At 43.0% G+C, this 23,981-nt stretch overlaps 1 protein-coding gene across 2 annotated transcripts; it reads left to right on the top strand.

The window, feature by feature from the left end:
* The first annotated feature begins 214 nt into the window (after nt 1-214).
* Nucleotides 215-22,858, top strand: anapc5 (anaphase promoting complex subunit 5). 2 transcript variants are annotated; one of them, XM_063194480.1, is made up of 17 exons: nt 215-786; nt 876-955; nt 1,166-1,269; nt 3,931-4,207; nt 4,605-4,665; nt 4,852-4,953; nt 9,140-9,330; nt 9,865-9,946; nt 10,087-10,179; nt 10,700-10,881; nt 12,198-12,333; nt 13,786-13,860; nt 16,484-16,605; nt 16,868-16,975; nt 20,316-20,463; nt 21,098-21,260; nt 22,067-22,858. In XM_063194480.1, exons 1-17 carry the CDS (start codon nt 586-588, stop codon nt 22,276-22,278), a joined length of 2,337 nt encoding a protein of 778 aa, XP_063050550.1. In that variant the 5' UTR covers nt 215-585; the 3' UTR covers nt 22,279-22,858. The 2 variants fall into 2 exon arrangements, with proteins under 2 accessions (XP_063050550.1, XP_063050549.1); XM_063194479.1 differs by having other exon boundaries at nt 216-786; nt 861-955.
* The last annotated feature ends 1,123 nt before the right edge of the window (nt 22,859-23,981 follow it).

Genomic DNA, 23,981 nt, shown 5'->3' with positions numbered 1-23,981 from the left:
TCAGAATGGGCCACTTGGTCAGAATTGGTAGCCAGCTTATTTTAAACAATAAAACTATTTGAACTATCACACAAGCGTCACAGTTGTCTAATCTAATGCCCGGCGCTGTATTAAAATAAATCGGATGAAGTTCCTTACTTGTCTCTTGACTCTCAGCCTCCTCAGACTCCGATCGATTCTGACAGCAAATCGGAGAATCTGTGTTCTACTCTTTGGACTAGGGCTTCCATCTGCACCGGAAGTCGGGATGAATTTGAAGAATCGACGCGGTGAAGTGTGCGGCCGCAAGCTCCAACAGCTTTGTTGTGTTTATCTGAAACTTTTACATAATGTCATCAACATTTAGATGATATGCCGTATATATGAATTACGCTATCAGGAAAAAAGTTGGCTGTAGATGACCACATTTGCTCAATTACATCATCTTCTTCTTTCTGGCTAGTTAGCTAGCAAGCTAAAAATGCGCAGAAATCATGTCACGCCTGCAAAATCGCAAGCGTCTTGACGTCTGTGATTAACTTAAATAGTCACCAGAGAGGTGTACCAGAGTTTTCCGTGCCGAAATCGCATCACTTTTCTCTCGTCATGGCCAGTGTACACGAGAGTTTGTATTTCAACCCCATGATGACTAATGGGGTGGTGCACGCAAACGTCTTTGGGATCAAAGACTGGGTCACCCCATACAAAATTTCAGTTTTGGCTTTACTCTACGAAATGATCACTGCAAAACCAATGGGACTTTTGGAAAGACGGCGCTTGAACAAACTGATCCTTCCTCTGCAGCAGGTAGTGTAAAGTTTAGCTAACCTGATTTCTTTCTCAGTAATATCTACCATTGCGGTTTGGTGGTCCTCATATAGCCGTTTCTATTTCAGGGTCCAGACCTTACCCTTAAACAGTTTCTGATGATTGTGGAGTTGTGTTGTCCTGAAACAAGTTTCGAGCTCAGATGCAGGTAAGATAATACGATGCGAAGATGGCATACGTGTAGGTGATTGTTTGTTTACGGTGAGGTGCATTCACAGCTGTCATGCAATGTAATGTAACGTTCTTTGCTCATTGCATTGAGCATCACTTATGATGCATAACTGCATATGTTGCATTTTGTTGTTGCATGGCCTGTCATGTCTTCTTTCTTGATTTTCTTTGTCTCTACTCTGTCAAGGTTGTATCAGATGGCAGACGGTGAGCTGAAAGACATGGAGCATTTCTTCTCCACTCTGCCAAACCCTTTCAGCGACTCTGAAGTCTGCAAGACCAGTGTAGTAGGTAAGTAGTTATACCCCCATCAACATGAGCATTGCAACTACTAATAACACCCAAATGATAACCGCAATTTGTGTCAAGTGAAGTGACAATCACAGTTGGTTTTTGAATTGTAATATGATCCACATTTTTAACTGGCCTAATAGTTCGGTGGGTTGTAATTAAGGATAGACCGATATATCGGTCTGATATCGGGACGATATTTGCATATTTTAAGTGTATCGTATCGGCCGATACGCGTGTGGTTTTGGCCGATACACAATATCTATTATTTTATGTCATTCAGGTTTTTTTAAAAGCACAAAGACACTTTATTTTTTTACTACTTGATTGTTCAACAGTTGACACGTTAGTCTTGGTTTAAGAAACGCTAGCCTAGAAATCTAGACGCCCCTAGCGACCGCAAATTGAATTTGCTCCCGGGGGCAGTCTAGCGGACCCCGGTCGTTTTGCGAGGCTGAAAGTTATCCGATGACAGGGCCAATCAAATCGCGAGGGGGGCCGGGCTACTTAGTAAACAGGAAACTTTCTAAGAAGAAGCATGGTGTCCATCTGTGCTACGTACAGCACGAAAGTGTTCACTTAATTTAAAAAGCCTGGATGATAACATTTTGTGTCTGACATGGATTGATGTAATAATACACCATGAACTTATCGGACACAACACATTACCATTTGATCATTCGATGTTTTAAACTAGCTCGGTAAGCTAAGTTGAGCATTTTACAGAACCAGATAGTCACACGCTATTATCAGACCACTACTGTAGGTGTAGAATGAAATTGCTGCCCCAATTTCTAATAAGACACATGCCATTAAAAACGAGACATTTGGGAGCTTTGAAAGTCTTTGAGTAGCTTACTAAATAGATGGGAATTACATAGTCTACCAAGCTAGTGGCTAGCTAACCTGTCGTCAATAACAGCCTTGTATTATATGCCTGCCCCAAATTCTAGTAAGATCCATGTCATTAAAAACGGGTGGGAGCTTTGGAAGTCTGTAAGTCGCTTACTAAATAGATGGGAATGACACCTAGTCTACCGAGCTAGCGGCTAGCCAATCTGTCGTCAATTACACAGAGCTTGGTATCCGTGTATTAGTTATGGGTATACAGCTAGCTAGCTAACACCGAACATGCCATGTTGACAACAATCATAAATATAACCATTTAACAAGCCCAAAATGGCTCAACATTTCGCTGGTTGATCAAGGAGGGCCATGTGGTTGAGAACGAGGCATTTTTGAACTGTATAAGTGAAAACACGATTTATTAGGACATTTTGTGGCTGTGGTCGGTTAATACAGGTCTGTGCCTGTGGTCATCACACGCAGATTCCCTGATTGTCGCTCCCAACGCAGGACGCTCCCTGGCCGGCTGGGTATAATAGCTACAGCTAGCTAGCTAACACCGAACATGCCATGTTGACAACAATCATAAATATGACCATTTAACAAGCCCCAAATTGCTCAACATTTCGCTGGTTGATCAAGGAGGGCTGTGTGGTTGAAAACGAGGCATTTTTGAACTATGTAAGTGAAAACACGATTTATTGGGAAACTTGTTTGTGGCTGTGGTGATCACACGCATTCACTGCTACGACGCCTCGGAGTTGCCGCTTCACAAGACAGCTGTGACGTTACACAGAAGTGTGTGGGGATTGGTTGTTTGCCATCCAATTGCGTGGCGTTGAGTGCTGAAGCAACCGTTTATCCCGCCCACAGTGCTGCCCAGCCCTCCTAGACCCTGGTACAGCTTTTTGCTGTACGGCGTCTAGATTTCTAGGCTAAAGAAACGCAACAATAACCTGAAAACTGGGAGAATTCCCAAGAAGCTACAGCGAGTCGGGGAAAACGGTGCATGAGTGAATTTATTTTACATGTGCAGGTGATAAAGCTTTAACAAAAGTCAGAAGCAGAATAGCCAAGAGGCAACTTAAGTTCGGCTAGCCATCCATAGGTAACAAAGACTAACAAAAACACAATGCGTTCCCGCTTTAACGCATGGCAGAGCAAGTGGAGGAACCCCCGCCAATTCCTTTAACATTCAATAATGTTAAAGGAATGTTTATTGTTAACTTGAGACCTGGAATATTTTTCATTTTCTAACCTTTTTTTATAACCCATATCGGGTATTGGAAATCAGGTATCGGCCAAGGGTGATGAAAAAAAAACGGTATTGCATCGCATTAACCCATTGACGCCTAAGGCACCTGCAAAAAAGGGTGCTGAATGCTTGAGCCTTTTTTAAGAAAAGCTGCCCTCCGCCTATAAAAACCTAAATATCTCAGCTTCTGAAGCACATAAAAATATGCACTGAGTTGCATTTAAACGCTAAGACCCTCATCTTTCATTAGAATGTGTTCATTCATCTCAAACAGAGATTTTTAATTAAGTTGTCTCAAATCTCATGAGCCTGAATGTTACGTAATGCAGCTCCAGGTGCCAGGGCCAATGTTGCGCAACGCAACATCAGGCATCAATGGGTTAAAAAACCTGTATCGGTTGACCTCTAGTTGTAACCTTACAACATATGTAATCTTACAAGACATATAAAAGTAAGCGACCTTGGCTACTTCGAAAGGCACTGTATAAAGCAAAATGCATTATTATTATTATCATTATTATTATTAATAATTATTATCATGTCATGTTTGTCCCTTGTAGGTTTGTTCATGCGACACATGCTTCTGGCCTACAACAAGCTGTCGTTCAGCCAGGTGTTTAAGCTCTATAAGTCGCTGCAGCAGTACTGCAACAAGGACCGCTGGGTGTCGCCCGGCACGGGGCCCAAAACCGAGCTGCCGTCCAGCATCAATGAGGACACCATGGAAATGACCGGTGCTGAGGACACCTCAGTGGACAGGGGGGACGCCATGGCCATGGACAGGGACAGAGACAGAGACGAGACAGATGCTGGCCCACTGCACCACTCGGAGTTGTGGTGAGAACTGTGTTTGTGTTTGTTGACGGGGGCAGGCGAGGAGTGTGTTTGAAAAAAAAAGGTGTGTGTGTGTGTGTGTGTGTGTGTGTGTGGGTATGCGTGTCATGCACATGTTGATGGGGGTATTTTCAGTCGGATGTTGACAATGAAAGTTCATTAGTCATAAGTTTGATTGGCTGTGTGAATGAATATAAAGGGGTGGGGGCGCCGCACATGGTGGCAGCCGTTACCCTAAGTTTCCCCTTGTGGGATCAATAAACATAAGTCTAAGTCTAAGTCTATTCCTGCTGGATTTCAGCTTTTCATGATGTGACATTCAGCAGATGTTTTTATCCAAATCAACTTAGAACAGAGGACATTCATTTCTTCATCCTTTGCATGATGTTTGCACCCACAGTGGCCATGACACCACAGGTCCGCTCTCACAGAAGCAAGCCGAGTACTTCTTTGCCAGACAGGTTAGTACATTTCTGGTATATTTTATGGTATATTTAATATATATATTATGTATTATGGTATATTTAACATTTGCAATGTTCAGTATATGTGTATATTTAATATACAATATTCAATCGTGATTAATAGAGTAGTAATCAAGTGGATGCCATGTTTAATCTAAGAGATTCTTCCTATAATTTGGGCAGGCGTACCTGTTGAAGAATGACGAAAACAAGGCCATGACACCAGCCATCCTGCAAAATGAGCTCAATAACATCCTCAAGTTCAACCCAGACTTTGCCGAGGCGGTATGAGGCTTTATTTAATTACTTAATTTTGCCAGATTAGTCAATTTTTCCCCCTCATCTACCGGGGTACATTCTAGTCTGCTCTTGTCTTGATATCCAACTTGCCCTATTCATATCACCAAAGCATATACTTTTTGCCAATTCTCAAGGTTTTACAACCACAATGTCTTCATCAACCACAAGGAGTTTTTCATGCAGACCATAGATATTATGAACATTAGATGCCGTATTCAGTCTTTTGATCCTGGGCGCCCCGTCATGGGCCGGTATCCTATAGACCCGTTCAGAGTCGACGTGCTCATGAATGCGTGCACATCGTCAACTCAAAGATATTGGAAGGATATTACGAGAGACTCCACTTTTCTGGGTGGTACTGCACTCTAGGGGGAGTGCAGACTCCATTCAGAAAGAACGGGCTGCTGCGCTCAGAGCCGTATCTCGACAGCGGCCACTAGGAGAACTGCAGGCATGGGTAAAATCGGGAGTGGTGATTCTGTATTTAATACTGGGTGACAGTGCAGACACTAAAGAGAGAAAAACTGCCGTTCTGAAGCGTGTACGTTGATAAAAAATAGAGATTCCGAAAAGTACACTTGTTATGCTATTTTGAGAGGGAAGAGGCTGTTCCAGAAGCATAGGAGATGTTTGTTGTTACAAGACATTAAACTACTGACTGGACTGATGACACCGCCAGGAATACCCGTGTCCATGGTGCCCACTGCATATCTGAGGTTATCGCGAGCATCCGTTATCTTATTTCGGAAAAAAACACCTGTCGAGTCTCTGTACAAGTGAACGGAGCATGGACGATTTTGAGGCAGCGGTGCGCATGCATCCAAATTTCGTCATACCTGTTTACAAACTCTAAAGGGGTCTATTGTTTTCAGAGATGTTGTTTTACTGCCACCTGATGTATAATGTGCGTATCTCCTTGTCACCAATTGATGGCAGCGTGATGCCTGCTAAACATGGCAGTGATCAGCCATTGTGTGCACTGCATTTCAATATGCAGACTTTCGCCAGAGAGAGTAGATAAACTATATACTTAAGAATCTCTGCTTTCGCCCTCCACTTGCACTTGTGGCCTTCCATGTTGCTGACGCCCTGCCTCCTTGGAGAAAACATAAAAGTTTCCCCACTGTCAGCCTAGCCACAACAATTTTTGGGGGACTGTTCTTCATTCACCATCCCAATTGCAAATGAGGAAATGACTGAATGAATTGTGCTTTTGCCAGATATTGAATTCATTTTCTGTTGTCTGTGATGTAATCATGGCGTCACAAGCAGGCAAGTGAGCAAGGAAGGACGGGAGTCTGCATATTGGAATGCACACTGGAATGCACACATTCATTCCAATATGAAGCAGTGGCCAACGCAATATGAAGTGGTCATATCTATGAATGCTGACAACATAAGTTGTTCTGTATGAGTAAGCCGTGGCTGAATCTCAAATGGTGCACTTGTGCATTTCAATGTTCATGTTTCAGTGCGTATGGCGTATTAGTTACGCACTGCAAGATATTGCCCGAAGTGCACAAGTGCACCATTTGAGATCCAGCATGTGTCTCCTGCTCTGTGTGTGCAGCGCTACCTTAGCTACAGTGCCCTCCATAATTGTTGGCACCCCTGGTTGAGATGTGTTAAAAGCCTTAAAGATGGCCTCTCAACGTCATTTGATTAATATTGCTGTGTTCCCCATTGTTATTGAATGTGTTACGCGTTGGTCCTGTTTTAAAAAACGTTCTGGTTGCTTTGTTTCAAGCCGTTTTTGAAAGCCAGCAAGGTGGCTTGTGGAGAAACGAGAGGGTGTTCCGTGTTTCTCGTGGAAATGCGTCTCTGATTGGCTCACTCTTCCAGCTCTCGTGGAAATGCGTCTCTGATTGGCTCAGTCCTCCTGTTCTTGGAGCGAATGTAATGGGAAACAGAGTCGCCACTTCCCCGGGTGGTACTGCACTATAGGGGCGCCAACGGAGGCGTGCATACTCCATTCAGGGCTGTGCTCTTTCGACAGCGACCCCTAGGCGAGCTGCAGGCACGGAGCAACCAGAGTGGACCTGCTCTATGGATGAGGCTTTGTGCTGTGTGTGTACCTGAGAGTAGCAACCAGCTGATAGCTAAGCTAAGCTAGATTTCGGGCCACCAGACGTTGCTTGTATTGAAAACAAGCAGAAAAAAAATGCTCGACAAGTTTTTAGAAAAATGGGTCGACATAAACCTTTGTGGCCAACGCCTTCTTTCGACGTGACGAAACACAGAAAGGCTTTCGTGATTCGCTCGTTTCTCTGCATTATTTATGTCAATTGGGAAACATCGGGAAACACAGCCAGGCGAGGTGACGCACCGCTATGAGAGCCTTGCAAGTGAGTTTAACTTGGGCTGACCGTCCGATCTTCAAAAGGAGTGAGTAAAATTGTGTTTAATCGGAAGTTGGCCTTTAAAATAAATTCAGTGTTTATTGCAGAAGAATACTGTCACACTGAAAATTGTAGGAAAATGTAGCCTTCAACTCAAATGAATTGTAAGAAAATAAAAAAATCCCTGACAAAAAAATAATTATTTTTCATTAAATCACCTGTTCCACAATTATTGGCACCCTTAACAATTCCCAGGAAATAAATATAATTGAAGCATTTCTGTCATTTCTACAGTAGTTTACAAAGTTTACCAGAGTATGTAGGAACATTTAATTAGTAATTCATCACTTCCTGTTTCCCTGGGGTATAAATATGACGTGACACCGAGGCAATTTCTCTTATCCACTCTTAAACATGGGAAAGACAAAGGAACACAGCATACAAGTGAGGCAGATGTGCGTCGACCTTCACAGGTCAGGCAGAGGCTACAAGAAGATTGCCACTCAACTGCAGCTGCCCATATCCACTGTGAGAGGAATAATTAAGAAGTTCAAAACAACTGGAACAGTGGTAAACAAGCCTGGACGAGGACCCAAGTTTATTTTGCCACCACGCACAGTGAGGAGGATGGTAAGAGAAATCAAAAGATCTCAAAAAGCTCACTGTTACAGAATTACAACAAATGGTAGCATCCTGGGGTCACAAAGTCTCCAAATCAACCATCAGGCGCTGTCTACACGCCAACAAGCTGTTTGGGAGGCATGCACGGAGAAAACCTTTCCTCACTCACAATCATAAACGCAAGCGTCTGGAGTTCGCCAAGCGGTATTGGGGCTTCAACTGGGACCGTGTGCTTTGGTCAGATGAGACCAAATTTGAGCTTTTTGGCAACAAACACTCTAAGTGGGTCTGGCGTACCACGAAAGATGCGCATGCTGAAAAGCACCTCATACCCACTGTGAAGTATGGGGGTGGGTCAGTGATGCTGTGGGGCTGTTTCGCTTCCAAAGGCCCTGGGAACCTTGTTAGGGTGCATGGCATCATAAATGCTTTGAAATACCAGGACATTTTAAATCAAAATCTGTTGCCCTCTGCCCGAAAGCTGAAGCTGGGTCGTCACTGGGTCTTTCAGCAAGACAATGACCCTAAACATATGGCCAAATCTACACAGAAATGGTTCACCAGACACAAAATCAAGCTCCTCCCATGGCCATCTCAGTCCCCTGACCTCAACCCCATTGAGAACCTGTGGGGTGAGCTTAAGAGGAGAGTACAGAGGAGAGGACCCAGGTCTCTGGATGATTTAGAGAGATTCTGCAAAGAGGAATGGCTGAAGATCCCTCTTTCTGTCTTTTCCCATCTTGTGAAACATTATAGGAGAAGATTAGGTGCTGTTTTGTTGGCAAAAGGGGTTGTACAAAATATTAACACCAGGGGTGCTAATAATTGTGACACACATTATTTGATGTCAAATAATTATTTCTTTATGTGGGATTTTTTCCCCACTGAATAAATGCACTTGTATTGAAGGTTGGATTTTTCTCTTTTTTTTCCATTAAGGTCCCATATTATTTAGAAAAAAAATAAAATAATTGGAAGCTAAAAAACACATCTCAACCAGGGGTGCCAATAATTATGGAGGGCACTGTACCTGTTTAGTTTCTGTGTCTACTGCCGTGTGTGTGTGTGTGTATGCGCAGCGCTACCTTAGCTATCTGTTTAGTTTCTGTGTCTCGTGTGTGTGTGTGTGTGTGTGTGTGTGTGCGTGTGCGCAGCACTACCTTAGCTACCTGTTTAGTTTCTGTGTCTCCTGTGTGTGTGTGTGTGTGCAGCACTACCTGAGCTACCTGAACAGCATGCGCGTGCAGGACATCTACATCTCCACCCACAGCCTGCTGCACTACTTCGACCGGCTCATCCTGTCGGTGGGCGAGGGCAAGAGCAACGGGGACGAGGGCTACGGCCGCAGCCTGCGCTACGCCATCCTGAACCTGGCCACGCTGCACTGCCGCTTCGGACACTAGTGAGGACACTTAAGACTGGTGTTTAAATTAGAAAGCTCCACTAGGGCCTCCGTACACCGGCTCTGACAAGCTCCGCAAAAGTTCGGACATTATCTAGCGATTAGAGACGAGTTCTATTTTGTAGGAGTCGCCCATTGACTATCCATGCTATGTTCGTGTGAAATTGGGTTTGGGGGTCGGAATTGTGTCAGAAGCAAAAGCGCTCCGCAGTGCTGTCGGAGCCGGTGTGCAGAGGCCCTTAGGCCCTCTAATAATAACACATGTATATAATTTATAATGTATATAAATGTAGTATACTGTATAATGATATAGTATATCGGATGCAAGGCCAAAAACGTTAAAGATTTTTGTTGTACCTGATGAGGCAAAACATGACAACATGACAAAAAATCTACTACATCTTCCTTTACCAATTTCCAGTCTTACCAGTATGATTTCTTTGCATTTAATATGTATCCTCGGTATCAAAGGTGTAGCCGTGGTTCTGGTTGCTATGTTAGAATTGATATACATTTGTTCCATTTGTAAAACAGCCAGCAAGCTGACTTGGCTCTGCAGGAAGCCATCCGGATAGCTCAGGAGTCCAATGACCACGTGTGCCTTCAACACTGTTTGGTAAGAACACATAGTATTCTGAAGTGAACTGTATGTATTTTCATTTGTATTTCTATTTGTGACTCTACTACAATGTTATTTTTCTGTATTTATTGACTATAGTGTACCTGACTCGAGTGTTGATGTGCTCCTGTTTTCAGAGTTGGCTCTATACAGTGGAGCACATGAGAGGATCAGACAGTCTGGTGCTCACAGAGGACTCTGTCAAGATGGCTTCCCACTTCTGCCTCCCGGTAATGTGTTCCATTGGGTTGACCGTTGACATTTCTACTGGTGCAGCTGTAATTCTTACATTTTTCAAACTTACAGATGGATAGATACATACACACTTTTTTATTATTGTGAAAATTGTAGGCAGTGAATAGATCACAATACTTAACAATTCATTCATGTTCTGTAAAGGGTTGCAGGTTCAATCCCGTCTTTCCTCTGAATTGAGTCTTGAATGACATGGTCTTGGGCAAGGCACCTAACCCCACACTGCGTCATGGACTAACCGATACCCTATAATGGCCATAAGTTGCTTTGGATAAATATGTCAGCTAAGTGTAATGTAGCATAATGTAATGTAATGTTTGCCGCATTATGATGCACCTGCAAGCTGGGTAAAGTGCCCGTTCAGCTAATATTGATATTCATCTCTCTCTCTCTCTCTCTCTCTCTCTCTCTCTCTCTCTCTCTCTCTCTCTCTCTCTCTCTCTCTCTCTCTCTCTCTCTCTCTCTCTCTCTCTCTCTCCCATGTCCCGTGTGTAGTACTTGGCCTCTCTGGGCATTCAGTCCCTTGTCCAGCAGGGGGCGACACAGGGCGTGACTGCCGACAAGCTGCTGGACGCCCTGCGCAGCACCGACATGGTCCACTGGAAGCAGAGCCTGTCCGAGCTCATCGAGATCAGCCTGGCCCAGACCACATCCATCTGGAGGATGTACGGCAAGAGGTGAGCAGAGCAGAGCACAGAGGATGTAAACAGGGCTATACATGAACACCAGCTAAATAGCCAAATGCTGGTGAAATTTCAGTGTGGCTGGTAGAAAAGACAATTTAGTCAGTATGCGTTTGGCTAGTAAGACTAACATCTACAGGCCATTTTGGCTGGTGATGAAAAAAGATTGTGTATAGCCCTAAATGTAATCACTATCAGACAGGTGTGCTGATATAGTAGACTGCTGCTTTAGCGTGAAGTACTGTAGTGTATAACTGTCAGAGGTCTGTTATTTTTTTCACAATTCACCTCAATCAACTATGTTAGTTGGTACCTTTTTGGACTTTATGCCTTTTTAGACAGGGCAGCATGAGCGAGGGACAGGAGAGTAGTGGGGGTGTCGTGCCGAAAAGCGAGTCCCTGCCAGAACACGAGTGCCCTCATTGAAACCAATGACATTTTTTGAGAGAAAATTATACTAATTTTTGCAGAATGAATTGCATAATTTATGAACTAAAAAATATGCTCATGAAACATTACTCGTCCTCCACTTAATATGAGCTATTTGAATGAAAGCGTAACATTTGTTCTGACAATTTTTTGATTGTTTTATGGAAATAATACTGAAATTGTAACCAGCTCTTTGTAATACTTCCAGAAAGAATGTAGAAGCTTTATTGATGGGCTTTCCATCTTAAATTGTGTCGGATTTGTCTGCAAAAAAGGGTAAAAAATATCTGAAAAATTGGTCATTGGTTTCCATTGGTTTCAATGAGGGCACTCGTGTCCTGGCAGGGACTCGCTTTTCGGCACGACAGGGGAAAGAGAGGACCCAGTTCCTCGGCATAATGCTACGGTACCTTAGCCCACTGAGCTACCGCGGCTCCTACTTAGTTATTGCTAGAGTGACACAACAACTGTCTTTGACTCTGACTACTACGCAAACAGGGTATCTATGTCCAATTTCAAGCACCGGTCCAACCACAGACTTCTACTATAGCAGTCAGTGGGTCCAACTGAAACCTTATTGAAATCCAGCTTCTTATACAGAAGAACCCGTCACCGATGCCTGGCTGTGGGCAAACCTTAACGGTGTTACAGCTACACACGTGCGTTGGGTGTCTGTTCATGTTTTTCTGTTATGTTACATGGTCTGTAAAGCATCTTTGAGTGTTTTGAAAAGCGCTATAAAAAAATTGATTTATTATTATGTTTATTTTTTTGGGGGGCGTTTTTTAAGTCAAATCACATGGAATATTAAGGGGTTAAAAGTATTATTTGTCGCCATTATTATCTAATAAGCAATGCTCCATGTGTGTCTGTGTGTGCAGCACGATGGCTTGGCAGCAGGCGCAGGTCCTGCTGAACATGAACAGCCTGGAGCCCGTCAACTTTGGCGTGCAGCAGAACAACACGGAGGCCTTCGCGGTGGCCCTCTGCCACCTGGCCGAACTGCACGCCGAGCAGGTAACTCACCCGCCGTGTCCCACACCTGCGCAGAGTTGTAGAAACTAGAAAGTAGAAGTAGAAGTACTGTTAGAGATGTAATAACAACACAACAATACATTGCATATCCACCTGGCCGAACTGCACGCCGAGCAGGTAACCCACCCGCGTCGGCACTCACAAGCTACGCCTCATTATTTATTCATGAATTACCATCATGTCCCACAAGCAAATGCGTTTCGGCTCTCAAGCCATCATCAGTGCGTGGTACCACGTGGTACCACTGATGATGGCTTGAGAGCCGAAACACGAAACGATTTTTCTTCTTTAAGTTGATACCTTTTATTGCGCACTCAGTCATTCATTTTTTCCAAGAAGTTGAGCGCGCCCTCTGGCAAACTTGAATGCACCCGTGTCACACACCTGCACAGGGATTGCATTTCTCGAAACCATAGTTGCTAACTGTTAGCTACTTTGTTGTTTGCTATGCCATTTCCCATTAAACAAACCCCAGAGTTGTAGAAAGTACAAGTAGAAGTACTGTTAGAGATGTAATAACAACACCACAACAACATTATATATTACATACTTGCAGCTATTAGAGATGCCCCAGATCCTGATTTTTAGGATCCTGCCGGATACCGGATCCAGTGCTTAATATCCTGCCGGATCCGGAACCGGATACTGGATTCTACGAAAGGGTTGAAACGCATAGCCAACTCGCACACGTGGGCCCTTTTTTTTACGTTAGTGCAAACTATTTAAAGACTCATTGGCTTACTGCCACACTGCCTTCAACGACTGCTTGCAAAGGGCTTTCACTCCATGCAGCGATTGGGGTTGTGAAAGACTGACTGAAAAGCCTAGGCTACGTAAAAAGTAGAGATGCCCCAGATCCTGATTTTTAGGTAACTGCCGGATACCGGATCCACTGCTTAAGATCCTGCCGGATCCGGATAGTCTGAAAAAACCCTATTATCCTGCCGGATCCGGAACCGGATCTTGGATCCTATACATCTCTAGCAGCTATGTAGCATCCTACTATTAGTGTTGATATTACAGTACTTCCATTTCTACTTGATACAGCTCTGCACCTGCATGTATACATGTGCTGTATACTGGGGTCAAAAATATGAGTGAGTGAATTAACTCAAAGTGAATTGCTGCAAAGGATCAGCTTCCATACCTGTGCTTGAAGAAAATGTTGAGGATTTGCGCAAGGCTATTTTTTAAGGTTCATCTTGTCATTTCACCCGAAAGTCAAATATCTCTAACCCCTTGAAAAAGTTTGTTGTATACGCCTGTCTTGCTTCAAACCCATTTTGGAGAGTTTGGTAACATTCATTCATGGATTTACAAAGCGACCAAATTACTAACCATGTCATGTAAAACAACTAGTGACCTAGAGTGCAGTTGTAATGTTTGATATTTTCAATTATCAATGTTATTTTTTTGCCTTGGTTTATGTGCAAGGGTCTGTACGGAGCTGTGAGTGACATCATGACGCACCTGAAGCAGCAGTTCCCTCCTCACACGCAGCATGCCAAGGTGAGCTGCCCCTTCACCACACAGGTGGAAACCGAACAGACGTGTCGAACATACTGTAAGGCCCAGGGGCCGGATTCAGCCTACCAGATGGTTCAATCCGGCCTCAGACTTGGAGAGAGAAAAATAAAGAATGTCAAAATAAGAAGTAAATGTCAGTAAAAATCTATTACAAAGTTCGTTGCAGTTGTCTGTGAGTTCAGGTTTTTGATACTTGAGAATTAATTTATCAAATTTAATTTTATCACCATTTTTGTTAATGCTCCTGATAATCCCACTGCCATATACCTCCAGATGATTGATTAGCAATGTGATTCCGATATGAAGCAGAAATGTGATATTTGCTCGCAATTATACATAACTGGTCTGGCCCACTTGAGATCAAATAGGCTGCATGTGGCCCCTGAATTGAAATGAGTTTGACACCCCTGGGCTAGACCTTGAAATCAAGTAGTTCTGTGGGTGGAGATCCCAAACGCAGAAGGAGAATTAATGAATCAATGCTTTCTGCCCTTGCACTGAACAGAGGCAACTTCACGTATTTGCCAATATAATGTCATGGTTTTTACCTCTGCCAAGGAGGTTATGTGTACGTTCATTTGGTTGTTTGTATGCTCGTGGTGCGTGTTGTGTATGTTCCTGTCCACCAGAGGGCCGAGTGCTTTCTAGTTTTCACTGTGGTCTCTCTTTCTGAGACTGGAATATCCACATGTACCCAAACCTGTATAGTTACTGCATACAGTATATGCACACACTGCTCTAGCACCTTGAATGATATTTATGTATGTTAATGTGCTATATACTGCAAGTAATTTTGATTGATTGATTGATTGATATGTAGTCACTAGGGGCGGAATTCTCCCGTCTCCACTTAAGTCGGTTTTACGCACGCACTTTTTACGCGCCTTGATCCTGCGCGCATTCTCCCCTCTGAAATATTACCACACCCCTCGCGCTTAACTCCGAAAAACAGCGCGTAGCCCAACATGAGCGTGATATATGCTAAATGGGTCTTCCCCGACTTCATCAGTTGTGGTTTCAAAGAAACCACGGAGCATTGATTTTCAGATCAACCATGTGAGAACCTCGGCAGTCCATTGAGATCCAAAACTGAACTTTAACTTTGAATTTAGAACCACGTGCCAAAAGTCCTCGTGCAAAAGCATATCAAAATCTAACCTCAGCTCATTTTCACAAGCACAAGGCGAGTAGTCGAGGTGAGATAATGAGATGGAAACGCAATGTGTACCTTTGGCGGGAACTCAGCTGAGCGTTTTGGTGCGCAACAGGTTGATTGAAATAATAAACATGATGAAACGTTTGGTTAAAAATGGAGTTTGGTGTGTTGCCTAGACAAGTCCGGAAATCAAAACCTGATTTAAAATGCTGATCATTCCCACAGTTAAAACAACACATTGTATTTGCTGACTTTTAAAAGTGCTTCTCCGCGCATTGGAAATATGTGGATCTCAGCTGTCCGTCAGCATATTACACTTAGGCTACATGCATGCCGTAGAATGAACAAGGAAATCAATCGTCATGAAAAAACTGAGACTTTATATTCTGTCGCAGACATGGGCATTAATTGGACATGGGCATGCAATGCCAAGCCAGGACTTAAACGCGCAGCTGATGGTGTGTAAAAGAGACCAGAAGCGAAATGCGAAGACATGATCTGATATGTAGGCCTACATTTATACTTTTAGCTGTAATGACATTCAGGAAATATGTTCTGCCTTGCAAAAACAGATAGAACAACCTGTAGCCTACCTCAGTATGTGGCGGTTTTGTATGTCGGGCATCAGTTCAGTAATTACATGCACATATGCATGAGTTCCAATAAATCACAAAAGTGGAGGAGTTGCAATAAAAACCTGTTACTTAACGTCGTGGCTACAACATAGTCACCCCGAAAATGGTGAAGGTTGTTTTGAATAGGCATACTTTGGATGGCTGTTAGGACGACTAGAACAGCGGTCTTTAGTCAGACGTGCTTGTGCATGGTGCAACGAGGTGTTTTTGGTTTTGGTTGCCGTCCGTGGAGACAACATGATGATCCTCATACTGATTAATTAATTACTTGCTTTTGTTTGTAGGTTCACCGATATGAGAACATGCTCTGGGCAGCTGGTCATATTTTGTCACAATTAATGTAGGATGTTTATGTGGAACTGTGAATGAATTTCGATTTGGACTCACGCTGACGCTAAGGAACATCAACAAAGTATACCGTGTAACATGTTCAAAATGCGAGCCAAGCGAGCATCAAATGCAATATTACATTTTACCTCATAGTGGCGCTTGACCTTACTACAGCCCTTTGATGCGCGTAAAGGCAAACACATCTAAGTGCACGGGAGAATACGCTTAGGATTCATACATGCAAAACTCACTGATTTTGGCCTGGCCCCACCCAAAGTGCGCAACTTGTAAAATCCAGCGTAAACCCCGCTTAATCACAGACTTGAGTAACCGCGGAGGCGCTGTTGTGCGCTTTTTTTGACTTAAGCAGGTGGGAGAATTCCGCCCTAGATACACATAGCAGCTTTCTATTTAGAAATATCGGTAGAAAAATAACTGCAGTAGAGGCATCATGGCTGCATTTTCCCCCTTCCCGCCCTTTCAGCTCTGGATGCTGTGTGACCTGAAGATTCAGTTTGAGCGGGCAATGCATGATGGGAAATACCACCTGGCAGAGCCTCTCATCACAGCCATCGCAGCGCTCAACACCACCGAGGGACTCTATAGGTAAGACCACCACGACTGTGTGATCGATAAGCATGTCTGTAAATAATATGCTTTCCTCTTCTCATCACTGTGAACAGGGCCATAGTTTGAATGTAAGAATCTGTGTTTGTATTAATGTGTACATACGCTTTATTTTTTCTCTTTGCTTTAAAATGAGCGCACGTTTCCCTCAAAACCGTGATTTTGCTCAGCTTTGTTGTCTTTGGACAATTCTCCATGTTATGTACGGCTTGAATGTTTGGAAAACGTGTGCACCTTGCAGGAAGGCGTTGCTCCTGAAAGCACTTAATCAGACGTCTGAAGCCTCCAAGATCCTGCAGCGTCTTCAGCAACTCTGCGAGAAGAAAAAGAGCACAGAGATGTTCATCAGGTGAAAAGACACATCAACACAGTGGGATGTTAGTTACGGTTAAGGTGCAAGTCATATTTACACTCAGCGCCGCTGACAGCTTTGGCTGGGCCCAGGACAAAGTGGCCTTAAAAGGCCCCCTTACCCAATACATACAATGTAATGAGAACCCAATTCTGGGCCCTCTATGTCCCTGGGCCCGGGGCAACTGTCCGCTTTGTCCCCCACTGTCTGTGTCCCTGTTTACACTCACCGGCTATTTTATTAGGCACACCTGTCCACAACTCCTCTTTAGCACACATTTCTTACCAGCCAATCACATGGTGGCAACTCAATGCATTTAGGCATGTAGACATGGTCAACACAATCTGCTCTAGTTCAAACGGACCATCAGAATGAGAGGGAAGGAAGTGGATTTATGTTACTTTCAACGTGGCATGGTTGTTCTTGTCAGATGGGCTGGTCTTCATATTTCAAAAATGTGTAATCTACTGGGATATTCACTGCACACAGAATGACATTACATTATTACATTACATTGCGTTTGGCAGACGCTTTATATCCAAAGCGACAGGACATAATCATAGCCAACATCACTAGCAAATACACAGTGCACAGGAAATATACAGAACAACAAGCTTCACAATTCTGAATACACAGCACATCGAACCTTGATGCAGATGGGCTACAGCAGCAGCAGAAGACCACACCTGGTGCCACTCCTGTCAGCTAAGAAAAGGAAATGTAGGCTACAATTTGCACAGGCTCACCAAAATAGGACGATATGGGTCTGAGTCTCGATTTCTCAATGGTAGGGTCAGAGTTTGGGGTCAACAACATGAAAACATGGATCCATCCTTCCTTGTATCAATCGGCTCAGGCTGATGGTGTAATGGTGTGGAGGATATTTTCTTGGCACACTTTGGGCCCCTTAGTACCAATTGAATGTTGTTGCAACTGCACAGCCAATCTGTTGTTACAGGCAGTTAAGACCGTTCTGAACACCAAAAGGGGTCCAACCCAGTACTAGCAAGGTGTAACTAATTATGTAGGCGCTGATTGTATATAACACAAAGTACTGTATATGACAGTTGACGGCCATTATTATCCATTGAATAGCTACAGGAAGACGAATTACATAAAACATCATAACTTCACTTTACTTTACTTTACTTTATTTATTTGTTCAGGACATTGCACATTAATGAACATATACAGTTAGGGCCATAAATATTTGGACATCTGCACAATTTTCACGTTTTTGGTTCTGTACACCATCCCAATGGATTTGAAATGAAACAAATGAGATGTACATTAACAGCAGACTTTCAGCTTTAATATGGGGGTGTTTGCGTCCAAATCGAGTGAACTGTGAAGGAATTGTGTAATTTTCTATTAGTGCCACCCTTTTTTTAAGGGACCAAAAGTAATTGGACAGTCTAGTATTTATACATCAAACTTTCAATTTTTAATTATTTGGTTGCAAATACTTTCCAGTCAGTTACAGCCTGTAATTTGCAATCCATAGACATCAATAGACACTGGGTTTTATCCCTGGTGATGCTATGGTAAGCTCTCTATTGCAACAGTCTTCAATTCCTGCTTATTCTTAGGGTATTTCCCTTCAGTTTTGCCTCCAGCAAGTGAAATGCTTGCTCAACCGTACTCAGGTGAGGTGATTGACTGGACTATTGAATAATATTCCATTTATGGGGGGTAGAAATGGCTAGTGGCTTTCAGATGAAGCTTTGGGTCATTGTCCATCTGCAATGATAAGCATTGTCCAATGAGTTCAGAACCATTAGGTTTAATATGACATGATAATATAGCCTGAAAATCTTCAGAATTCATCCTGTGGCTTTTGTCGGTAGTTCTCATCATCAATAAATACAAGGGAATAATCATATTGACAGATATGCATGCCCACACCATGACACTACCACCACCATGATTCACTGATTGGGTGGTATGCTTTGAATCATGAGCAGTTCCTTCCCTTCTCTATACTCATTTCTTCCCATTACCCTTGTACAAGATGATTTTTGTCTCCTCTGTCCATAGGATGTAGCTCAAGACCTATACAGTCTTTTTAAGACGTTGTTTGGCAAAGCCAAATCTGGTATTGCTATTTCTGATGCAATCAATAATTTACATCTTTTAGTGAACCCTCTGTATTTCCTATGGTGAAGTGTTCCTCAATGTTCTTGATCTTTTTCTTGATTGTTGCCTTGGACATGTCTCCACCGTTCACCTGGACACTGTTCTTCATCTGGCCAACTGTTGGGAGATGGGTTTTTGTTCACCAGATACAGAATATTGTCTGTCATCCACAGCATTTGTCTTCCATGTCTGCCAGGTAATTTGGTGTTGCTCTGGTATTTCTTTTTTCCAACATTCTGAACTCTTGAATTAATCATATTCAATGTTTCCCCATCTCTAAAATGGGTTTATTTTGATTTTTTTTCCACCTTATGATGGCTTGCATCACTGATGGTGACAGATGGACTTTGGATCTCATGGATATTCCTTAAAAATATATGGAAATGCAAATGGAACACTTCAAATGAACTCTAAGACCTTGTATTGACATCTTGGTGATGGTGTAGTATGGGAATAACACACATCTGACTGGAAAATAGCTGAGAAGCCTACTGTCCAATTACTTTTGATCCCTTGAAAAGTGGGCAACACACACAAAAAACGTTGCTATTTCATTCCTGTTTATGCGATATGGATTTTAACACCCTCACATTAACGCTGAGAGTCTACAGTTGATGTTTGTTTGTTTTATGCTTGTTTGTTTTATTTCAAATCCATTGTGGTGGGGTATAGAGTGGAAAAGGATGATACTTGTGTTGCTGTCCAAATATTTCTGGCCCTAACTGTATATGACATGTACATATATGTAAATATGCCAGATTGTAGCCCAAGGGCTAATTTCCATCTGGTGTCCAATAGGCAGGCTAGATGTTTACAAGCAATAGACTTTAAAATAAAACAGACTGTTAGTAACAAAAGAAATAAAACCCACTACAGAAGCAAAAGGCATGCATGTAAATAAAAGGAAAAGAGAAAAGAAAAAGGTCCCAAAATAGGGCCACGTGTTATGTGTGTGAGTGTGTGTGTGCATGTGTGCGTGTACACTGTGTAGAGGCTCAGACCATCAGTGTGAACATGTTTCAGTGTGAACATGCTTCACACTCAACTGGAATCAATTACATGATTTCTCTCGTTTGCCTGGAGTCTCAACAAGACTATTCAGATACTTAAACAAAATGTACATACCGTAATTAATTAGTGTGTGTGTGTGTGTGTGTGTGTGTGTGTGTGTGTGCGTGCGTGCGTGCATGTGCGTGTGTAGGGTCTTGCTGGCCACGGCTGAGCTGCACTGGGACTCGTGTGGTTTCTCCACGGCCCTCCCTCTCCTCCTGCAGGCCCTAACTCTGTCCCGCCAACACAACCTGCAGAGTCTGGCCTCGGAGACCGTGCTTCACCTCGCCTTCACACAGGTACGTACATGGACATTTCATTTGTATCGGCCAGGGCTCTAAATTAACACTGGCCAACCCGCCAAATGCTGGTGAAATTTCAGTTTGGCTTGTAGAAAAAGAAACGCACTACCCACTTTGACCTATTGATGAGTGTGCATTTGGCAAGTAAGATTAATTTCTACTAGCCATTTTGGCTTGTGATGGAAAAAGGTTAATTTACCTTAACCTGGTACCGGCAAAACAAAACATATATTTTAGTGGTCGGTTTACTTTAGGAACCCCAAGCACCACTGTCGTTTTAAAAAGCTATGAGTGCTTTGACTTCATTCTCTTTTAAATATCAGTGTCTGGAGAAAGTGTTGAGAACTTGATAGAAGACAGAACAGGACATTGTTTATACTTGTCATACAGCTATATGTAATGGAATCTATACAGTAAACTGCATGTCAAACCCTGTCATATTATATATTTCTCTCTCTCTCTCTCTCTCTCTCTCTCTCTCTCTCTCTCTCTCTCTCTCTCTCTCTCTCTCTCTCTCTCTCTCTCTCTCTCTCTCTCGCGCTCTCTCTCTCTCTCTCTCTCTCTCTCTCTTAAACACACACCAACCACATAACTATGTTTTTCTGCTAATCCGGTGTGTTTGTGGTGTTAGTTGATGCTGGGGACCCCGGAGCAGTCGCTAGCTCTGCTGGAGGACGTGCTGGAGTCCATCCTGGCCCACGGCTCCCTGATGGAGAAGGGCCGCGCCCTGCTACTGGTGGCTCGGTGCCAGGTGGCCCTGGCTGGGGCCGCCGCCGAGGAGGACAAGCTAGCAGGTACGCCACTGCCTTTGTGGATGTTATAGAATACATTTATCTGTTTGGCATGCTGGGAAGTCGCATAGCTCTGTGACAACTGGAAATTATTTTGTTGACTTCTTACAAATGTTGAGAATGCGCACAGGTCCTTGTATGCGGATAATTTTAAATGCAGATATTTGCAGATATCTGGAAATGCAGATATCTGTTTGTGTATGAATACGACATGTGAATACAAATCAAAACTCCACAGTGACGGGTGTATTTTAGCCCCCTGGATATTTAAAGGGGATTTTTAAAACTCAGTTTACGTCTAAACGAGAGGCTGATGCGTTTCCAAAAATATCTACATATGTGTAAACAGCTTCTTAGTGTTCACACTGATTGACTGCTGCTGTTCCCGTTTCCAGCGCTGGAGATGTTTTAGAATACATTACATTATTTATTACATTACATTGCATTTAATTGGCAGACGCTTTATAACCAAAGCGACTTTCAAACGAGGACATAATCATAGCCAACATCACTAGCAGATGTGTGCACAGAAAATATACAGAACAACAAGGGCAGATGCAAAGAAGGGTTAGTTAGGTTTTTTTTTAAGTAGAGTACACACACACACCCCATGTCAAGAGTCTGGCCTGGGGCTAGGGCAGCTCAAACATTAGTCTAGTAGAATACATTGTCTGTTCTCTGTACGGGGTAGTTACAACTTATATAGCTCTTTGACCACCATAAATTATGTTGTAAACTTCTTAAAAGCATTAAGAATATGAATTGGGAGTGTTGACACTGATTGACCGCTGCTGCTGTTGCGGTTGCAGGGCTGGAGAAGGCGGTGGAGACGCTGGAGGAGGCTGCGGTGTACTTCTCGCGGCTAGACTGCGGCGAGCGCCTGCGGGACATCTACTACCTGCAGGCCCGCCTGCACCACTCCCTCGGACACGCCGCCCAGCGCAACAAGTTCGCCATGCTCTTCCGCCTCCTGGACCAGGAGCTCCCGTTGTCAGGGGCGACGGTGATGACCAACATCTAGACAACAGGAAGGAGGCCGAGGGAGCCAGGGGTTCTCCTGTTTGAACTTTTGATAACACGTTTTTTAAATGTTTACATGTTAGCCACCAATACATGCCTATCTGTTTATATAAGTGACTTATAAGACACATGTTAAGCAAAATCAATGATTTGTTAGGCGTGTATTCACAAATGTCTTGTTCTTTTCTAATAAGAGCCATATTATTGTTATACCTGCAATATCAACATAGTAGGCCCTTGATTTTGCCAAGGGCATTTTGTAAGTCACTTTTGCAGATAGCAATTAGGCATGTGTGAAGGCTAGCATGAGAACGGTAAAATAAAGTGTCACCGAATATTGGAGATGAAGATGGTGTTGTATTCTTACCAACCTTTCCATCTTACATCAGAAATTGCTGCTTCAGATGGTCAAGGTGCCTGCCATGCTCTGATGGAAAACAAAAACCTAAACCAGGTGTTTTCCCTACAATTCAAACCTCCAACAGTCTGAACTCTTAAGAAATTAAGTCACAGCCTTTAATATGCCATATGTTTTTTGGCTGTTGATGTAGCTAATGTCAATTAAAATATTTTTGTTTGTAGCACTGTTGCAGTAATTGAAGTTTTTTGGGGTTTTTTACATTTCCCATCAGTTTTATGATTTGGGCGTACTTCTTTTCAGTGGTCCGAAATGAGTTTGCGCAGCATTCATTGCTCCAAATATGCACCATCTCCATTTGTTCAAAGGATAGAGTGCTTGTTCATGCCATGCCCCTTTCTGCTAGCCTGGTTCCTACCAGACCTCTGTGTGTGTGACTGTGTGTAGCAGTCTGGTAAGAGCCACGCAACCTTTCTGCAGGGTCTTTTGTGAAACCTGTTTAAAATAATTAAATTACACATCTTCTTTGAGTGTAGAGTACTTAAGTCCCACCTTTGTACTTCTGGACCATGAATCACAATTTGGCAAAAATTTGAATGGAGCGAGTCAAGCTAAAACCTGATAACGTTTCACATGTGCTCTGGATTTCCCATGATGGCAATAGATGTTGATAGTAGTGAATTTTAAGGACCTGGTTTGACGTCGGAAGACCACTCATTTTTCAATACACTACATTCCAAAAAGTATTCGCTAACCTGCCTTGACACACAGATGAACTTCAGCACCATCCCATTCCTAACCTATGGGGTTCAATATGATATCGATCCACCTTTTGCAGCTATTACTTACAGCCTCAACTGTTCTTGGCAGGCTGTCCACAAGATTGTTTTATAATATGACTTCTATTAAGCTTACTTATTGAGTTTTGTGGAAGCTACATTTTAGTAATTGAGCAAGCATTCAATCAGTCTCAGAAAACTGTAATGAGTTCTTAAATTATTCCATCAAACAGTTGGCTATAAAACAGTATATCGCCGAGTTAAACCCTTCCTGTTTCCTGCTGTAAGTTATGACTCCACATGGAAGAGAAAGGACAAAAGGATTGACAAAGAAAAAGAATGTTGTTTACATAACTTAGTGTTTACATGACATGGTGTAGACATGGTTTAGACATGGTGGTCTCTAACTCATCTGCCTACTTTATCAGTCAAAACACTATCTTCTATGGTACAAGACTAGGACAAATGGCTCTGCCACTGTCTCACAGAGACGTCTAGGTGAGCCGGCTTTAACAATTCGGCAGGATCATCTTTTGATGAGATGGTTATAGAAAGTTGTTATGCAAG

This window comes from Engraulis encrasicolus, chromosome 3, assembly GCF_034702125.1.
Source record: "Engraulis encrasicolus isolate BLACKSEA-1 chromosome 3, IST_EnEncr_1.0, whole genome shotgun sequence".
Classification (NCBI taxonomy): domain Eukaryota; kingdom Metazoa; phylum Chordata; class Actinopteri; order Clupeiformes; family Engraulidae; genus Engraulis; species Engraulis encrasicolus.
The sequence above is the reverse complement of the archived record's forward strand: the minus strand, read 5'-3'. Positions and strand labels throughout refer to the sequence as shown.

Excerpts from the sequence above, each read along its gene's own strand:
- anapc5 (XM_063194479.1), top strand. The coding sequence starts at position 586 with ATGGCCAGTGTACACGAGAGTTTGTATTTCAACCCCATGATGACTAAT. Across the intron at positions 10,180-10,699 it reads CTTCCCACTTCTGCCTCCCG|TACTTGGCCTCTCTGGGCAT; the intron begins GTAATGTGTTCC and ends TCCCGTGTGTAG. Across the intron at positions 20,464-21,097 it reads TTCACCTCGCCTTCACACAG|TTGATGCTGGGGACCCCGGA; the intron begins GTACGTACATGG and ends TTGTGGTGTTAG.